Genomic DNA, 7,167 nt, shown 5'->3' on the forward strand with positions numbered 1-7,167 from the left:
CCGCCACAACGCCTGGCCATTTTTTGGTTGCAGCCATCCTTGTTGTTTGGCGGGCCCGGGCTGGGGATTCGAACCTACCACCTTAGGTGTATGTGGCTGGCGCCTTAGCCGCTTGAGCCACAGGCGCCGAGCCTCTTTTGCCTGTTTTCATTCTATCTATTTTCATCTATCATCAAATAGATATTTGAATGAATATCTATTCATTCAAATTATCGTGCCTAATTTTCTCTTCCTTTTGCTAAATGTTTGGAATGTTTGATAAAACAGTACAATGAAATGAAAGCCCAATAGACTTTGGAATTGGGTGTAGATGAGCTTTATTGGCTATATAACTTCGCACAAATTATTCAACCTATCTGTATTTCTTCACCTATTAAATATAGATAATAATACCTTTTATGGTGGTTAACAGGATTTGTGATTTTTTTTTAATTTCTTAGCACAATGCCCAGTACATAGCAGTGCTCAATTAATGGAAATTGCTGCCGTGTATTTTTGTTACTATTATTACCATGCCTATGTCACATAATTCTTGGGAGTACTAAATGCAATAATATTGAGATGAAGCTGTCAGCCTAACTTTACACATAGTAAACACTATCAGCCAGTAGTAGAAAGCAACGTTCATGAAATGAGCAGTAGTTTATTCCACCTAAAAGCTCTTTTGCTGTTCTTTCCCAGGGCACGTAATTAGACCCACAAATTGAACCTGAATTGAAGCAGCTCCAGAAAACTAGTACATATCAACAAGCCAATCACACGTGGTAGTCCCAGAATACAGTAGAAGATGAAAAAAGATTCCCATCAGATGAAAAAAGATTCCCACACCCTGAAAAAGCTGAGAACCTAGCTGAATAAATAAAACATGGAGAATATTGGTTTCCAAAATCAGCTAGATATGGAAGATTGAAGGAGTAGCATTGGGAAGGGACTATGAAGGACAAAGCCAGTATTGTCTCTACATGGGCTGCGCATGTGGGTGGGAGATAACTTCTGACTTTGTTTTTTGTTTTAATGCAACAATTAATTTTCCAGAGCCCCATTGCTTAACACCTTTGTAAAAAATGACTCCATGGGCTTGGCACCTGTAGCTCAGCAGTTAGGGCGCTGGCTATATACACCAGGGCTGTCGGGTTTGAATCTGGCTGGGGTCCGCTAAACAGCAATTGATAACTACAAACAAACAAAACAAACAAACAAAAAAATAGCCAGGCATTGTGGCGGGCGCCTGTATTCCCAGCTACTTGGGAGGCTGAGGCAAGAGAATCACTTAAGCCCAAGAGTTTGAGATTGCTGTGAGCTGTGACGCCACGGCACTCTACCAAGGGCAACCTAGTGAGACTCTGTTTCCAAAAAAAAGACTCCATGATAGGGAGCTAAGTTCTAAGCACCTTCAGTAAATTCCTGCTATTCACTTATAAATATGATTTTGCCCTAGCTTTAGGCAGCCTTCTAGGGCCCATTTTAAAGACCTTTTCTAAAGCAGTGATCCAATGATCATTGCCAGTATGTTTCTTTGCCAAACTTTGGTATTGCTTTCAGAGACTTACATAAAGTTCCCTTGGGATCTGTATTGATAAACAGAAAATTCTATGCCTAAGTGAGGCTGTGCCCAAATTCCCTGTCATGAGTTGTCACTGAACCTCAGCCTGACCTTTGGGACCCTGCAAAACTCCTACCCACTGCCTCACAGACATAGTCTAATGCCTGACTCTGTTTGCCAGGCGACCTTCAAAGGCTGGATGGACATCATGTATGCAGCTGTAGATTCCCGCAAGGTAAGGGGGTACATAGTGAAAACTCAGCCTTCCTAGATGGTCCGAAAGCAAGCCGTATCCCACCAAGAAAGAAGAAAAGAGGGAGGGATGGGAATGGAGGACTTGTAGTTTCTATTTGGAACGTTTATTGCTTGTTTTATTACTTTGTTTATTTTATGTGTTTTGGGGGTTTGTTGGTTTTTGGTTGGTTGGTTGTTTTTTGGAGACAGAGTCCTACTCTGGGTAAAGTGCCCTGTATAGAAAACATGCAAATCATGAGGCAAGAGAGAACTGTTTGCTAGGAGCCACATTTTTTTACTGAAAGCAGGATTGGAAAGGGAGTGACAGCTCAGGCCTGTAATCCTAGCATTCTAGAAGGCCGAAGGGAGAAGATAGCTTGAGCTCAGGAGTTCTAGACCAGCCTGAGCAAGAGCGAGATCTAGGGCTCCCACCTGAAGCCCTGGGAGCTTCATAGCTGACAGCAACCTCAAACTCTTGCACTCAGGTGATCCCTTCCTTTGCCACACAGTGCTAGGATTACAGGTGTGAGCCACGCCCAGCCTTGTTGCTTGTATATTGGTTACAGATCATTCTCCTCCCAGTGAGCCACCACTCTCTTATATTGGCTCCAGAAGGTTAGGCTGTTGATCTCTACTTGACTTTAATAGAGTTGTCCATACTTCAATCTTTTTTTTTTTTTTCTTTTTGAGTCAGAGTCTCACTCCGTTGTCCAGGCTAGAGTGTTGTGGCATCAGCCCAGCTCATAGCAACCTCAAACTCCTGGTCTCAAGCAATCCTTCTGCCTCAGCCTCCTGAGTAGCTGGGACTACAGGTGGCCACCACTACTCCAGGCTAATTTTTCTATTTTTAGTATAAAGAGATGGGATCTCGCTCTTGCTCAGGCTGGTCTAGAACTCCTGAGCTCAAGCTGTCTTTCCCCTTCGGCCTTCTAGAATGCTAGGATTACAGGCCTGAGCTGTCAGTCCCTGTCCAATCCTGCTTTCAGTAAAAAATGTGGCTCCTAGCAAACAGTTCTCTCTTGCCTCATGATTTGCATATTCTCCATACTGGAGTTTTGCCCTCTTAAGGCAGGCCAAGCCAGTGTGGAGAAGGAGGCAAGAAGAAAGAATCTAGGGCTCCCAGCTGAACATGTGCTCAGAGTTATGGCTGATGGCTTTGGCATGTCAAAATCACCCACCTGATCCCCAAACTAGGCACTAACTCCCTTTTTCCCTGTTCTTTGACAGCCTGATGAGCAGCCTAAGTATGAAGATAATATCTACATGTACATCTACTTTGTCATCTTCATCATCTTTGGCTCCTTCTTCACCCTGAACCTGTTCATTGGTGTCATCATTGATAACTTCAATCAACAAAAGAAAAAGATAGGTCTCCTCCCCTCATTGCAGTGGTCAATCCGGAAGTATTTCTGTCCTTATCACTAGAAAGAAAATGCCCCTCTTTCTTTTTTGAAAATCCGTATCATTATGTCATTTTGGCCCAGGCCCCACTGTACATGAGCTTCAACCAGCTTCCTCTGGGGCTTTGCAGCATGTGGTTTACCACATTTACTGGTAATTTTTTATTCCTGAGACCTATTCTAGAGCAGCGGTTCTCATCCTGTGGGTTGGGACCCACAGGAACTGCATTAAAGGGTCATGGCATTAGGAAGGTTGAGAACCACCAAGTTAGATAGAACCTTTAGTAACAAAGGTGAGAGGAAAGAAACAGGTGAAAAGCTATAGCAAGAAGTAGAACCTTTCTAGACTCGTAATTATCCATTTAATATCTGGGCAAATTGGGATTAGAGAGGCTATCATTGGAAAATTTACTTCCTTGTCCCTGGTGATTAACAATTTTTCCAAAACAAATTGAAAAGACTCTTGTTATTTATTTTGTAAGTCAAATCTGTCCCAGCTCTCCAAACTGTTTTCTTGCACCAGAACTTCTAAATTTTGAGTATTGTCTAAAATAAATGGGCCATCACCCCAGACTTGAAGATTCTTTTATTTTAACATACTTTTTCTAGAATTTATTTGGAAAGCAGACCAAGAAAAAAATGTTATACAACTGTGAGAGTCACAGCTCTCTTCCCTGAAGGTCTGTTATTATCCTTCTCCTTTCTGCCTGGTAACTGTCAGATCCTAGAAATCCTGAGGTGAAAACCAGGGCAGCTATCTCTTTGAATTAGAATAAGTATCCCAGACCTGCCCTACTCTGGGATAGCTGTTAGCTGCACTGGCCTCTAGAGAGGAAAGGGGACTCCCTCAGTTCTCAGGTTTGTGGAACCTTGGGTCCAGACCCACAGTATATGAGAGCCAGTTGTAATTGTGTTTTCTTTTTCCCTCCTTTACTTCGGAGGTCAGGACATTTTCATGACTGAAGAACAAAAGAAGTACTACAATGCCATGAAAAAGCTGGGCTCAAAGAAACCACAGAAACCCATTCCCCGTCCTGTGGTAAGTGTGTTGGCTGAGGGCATAGTGAGAACCCATATGGAAAAGCACTGCTAGAGTTACTGCAAAGGAGGGAGAAAGGTAAGTAATCACTGGCTGGTGCCCACCAGCCCTCTCCTAGCCACTCAATTCAAAAAGATGTGTGTGAGATGGCACAGTAGCAGGGGTTAAGGTCTGGGCAGCTTTTCTATGAGTCCTTGATCCATGCTCTGAGCCTTCCTTGGGCAGCAGCCAAGAGTCAGCATGTTGACCACACTGGCTACAGCCATGGGAGAGATGTTTTAAGATAACCAAAAATTAACAAAGGAAAATTATAGTGAAAGTTGCTGACTTCTACCAGTTTGAAATATGATTTGGTTGTTATTTTTTTCAGCTTCTTTACTCCATAATTGTGTTTTTGCAGGATGTGTCTGGAACTGAAATAATGCTTCTGGCTATTTGTGGGAGGAGAAAAGGGCAAAACTAGAAGAGTATGGTGCCCTGATTTCCTCTCTTAAACCAAGCCTTTTGTAAAACAGCTTTGGGGGCTGAGATTCTGCTTTACTGTTATATTGGTGGTTATCCTTTTGTTTCAGAGAATAAGATGCCCGTTTTGAATCCATATACCCAGCTGGGTGGGACATAAACCTTACCCCCCAAAACCAGGCTCAAAGTTCTTCTATAACTTTCATTTGGCAACTTAAAAAAAAAAAAAAACAGCAGAAGCTTTAAAATAAAAGCTTACCAGGCAGTCTAGTCATAGAAAAAAAAGTAGAGCTACTTTGTTTGAATCAACAGTTGGAATTCCAGAGCATTTTCCCCACTCATCCCTCTTCACCTACTCCTGGCATATCCACTTCACCAACTTCTAAGGTAGCGGTTCTCGACCTGTGGGTCACGGCCCACAGGAACTATATTAAAGGGCTGCGACATTAGGAAGATTGAGAACCACTGTTCTAAGGGAAAAGAGACTCGCAGGGTTTAGCAGAACAGTTTGAAACCACCAAGTTAAAGTAATCCTGAAAATGAACATGTGCCTAGACACTTTTAAAGAATAATCAAGGGAGGCCAGGCATGGAGCCATACCTATAATAGGCCAGGCATACCTATAATCCTAGGGCTTTGGGAGGCCAACATAGGGAGATTACTTGAGCCCAGAAATATGAGGCTGCAGTGAGCTATGATTGAGCCACTGCACTCCAGGCTAGTGTGGTAGGAAACACTCATAAAGAGAGATTAACACTGAGTCAGCAAATGTTTATAGATCTCCCACTATGCCCCAGGCACTAGTCATAGTGTGATGAACAAATGGAGCTTATAATACAGTGGAGGAAATAGATAATAAATGAAATGTAGAATATTGTGGGGGGAAACTTAACAGGATTGTGGGATGGATCTGCTTCAATATAGTAGTCAAAGAAAGTTTCACCAAGGGAGGGTCTGCTTGGGATGAGAAGGAGCCAGAAAGCTGAGTGAAGAGCTTCCAGGCAAAGCACAAAGGCCCACATAGCAGGAAATATGAGTGTGGCCAGTGGCATTGAGCCAGGGGAGGGACATGAGCAGAGCAAGGTGAGACTGACAGGTTCACAATAAGGATTGTGTGCAACAACCCCCTCCCCAAACTATTGAAAGGTTGTAAGTTAGGGAAATGACAGGATTCTTTTACATTTTTAATAATCACACTTGCTACTGTATGGAAACTGCATTGTTCAAGGGCAAGAGAGGAAGCAAGGAGAGCAGTTAAGAAACTGAAAAGGCCCAGATAAAAGACAGTGATTAGAGTAGGCCCATAGAAATGAAATGCAGCCGGGCACAGTGGCTCATACCTGTAATCCTAGCACTCTGGGAGGCCCAGGCAGGTGGATCACCTGAGCTCAGGAGTTTGAGACCAGCCTGAGCAAGAGGGAGACCCCGTCTCTAAAAATAGCTGAGGGTTGTGGTGGCCACTTGTAGTCCCAGCTACTCAGGAGGCTGAGGCAAGGGGATCACCTGAGCCCAAGAGTTTGAGGTTGCTGTGAGCTATGTATGACATCATAGCCCTCTACCCAGGGTGACTGTTGTCTCAAAAAAATAATAGCAGTTAAAAAAAAAAAGAAATGGAATGCAGCAAATGAATTCAAGTTATATATTTGGAGAAAGAGTCAAAAGATCTTCAGTGATCAGATGGGGGGACGAGGGAGAAGAGAGAAGGATGACCCTCAGCTTTCTGGTTTGAGAGACTGGATGAATAATTGAGAGAGGAACAAACTGGGTGAGGGGGAACAGTAAGGACTTGGATCTGCCCTGGACTTAAGTTTGAGGTGCTTATACTTATCAGGGAGAAACAGCCAGCAAACAACTCAGGAGGTCAGAGGAACCGTGTGGTCTGGGGATGAAAATCTTGAGATGCTTAAGTACATAGATATCACATAAGAATAGATGGGCTGGAGACGCCATCTTCCAGTAATTCACCAAAATGACAAACACAAAGGGAAAAAGGAGAGGCACCTGATACATGTTCTCTAGGCCTTTTAGAAAACATGGAGTTGTTCCTTTGGCCACATATATGTGAATCTGGAAGAGTCTACAGTGTTACCCAGCATTTTGTTGGCATTGCCGTAAACAAACAAGTTAAGGGCAAGATTCTTGCCAAGAGGATTAATGTTCGTATTGAGCATATTAAGCACTCTAAGACCCGAGAGAGCTTCCTGAAATGTGTGAAGGAAAATGGTCAGAAAAAGAAGGAAGCCAAAGAGAAAGGTACCTGGGTTCAACTGAAGCGCCAGCCTGCTCCACCCAGAGAAGCCCACTTTGTGAGAACCAACAGAAAGGAGCCTGAGCTCCTGGAACCCATTCCCTATGAATTCATGGCATAAAGCATATAACATAGCACACAGGAGTACCAGTGGACCCATGCTTTTAGGTGCAAGAACCCATTTATTCCCCAAGAGCTCATGGCATAATAGGTATACAGCATAGCACACAGGATAACCAAT

General features: G+C 43.3%; 1 protein-coding gene across 1 annotated transcript in view; it reads left to right on the plus strand.

Moving 5' to 3' along the window:
* SCN8A (sodium voltage-gated channel alpha subunit 8) overlaps positions 1–7,167 on the plus strand; it is a 138,493-nt gene that overhangs the window by 126,039 nt on the left and 5,287 nt on the right. The window contains exons 21-23 of the mRNA XM_023513642.1: positions 1,725–1,778; positions 3,005–3,142; positions 4,112–4,216. Of these exons, the coding sequence (XP_023369410.1) occupies positions 1,725–1,778; positions 3,005–3,142; positions 4,112–4,216 (297 nt within the window). The remainder of the gene's footprint in view (positions 1–1,724; positions 1,779–3,004; positions 3,143–4,111; positions 4,217–7,167) is intronic.

This window comes from Otolemur garnettii, unplaced genomic scaffold, assembly GCF_000181295.1.
Source record: "Otolemur garnettii isolate 467f Iridium unplaced genomic scaffold, OtoGar3 scaffold00043, whole genome shotgun sequence".
NCBI classification, from domain to species: Eukaryota; Metazoa; Chordata; class Mammalia; order Primates; family Galagidae; genus Otolemur; species Otolemur garnettii.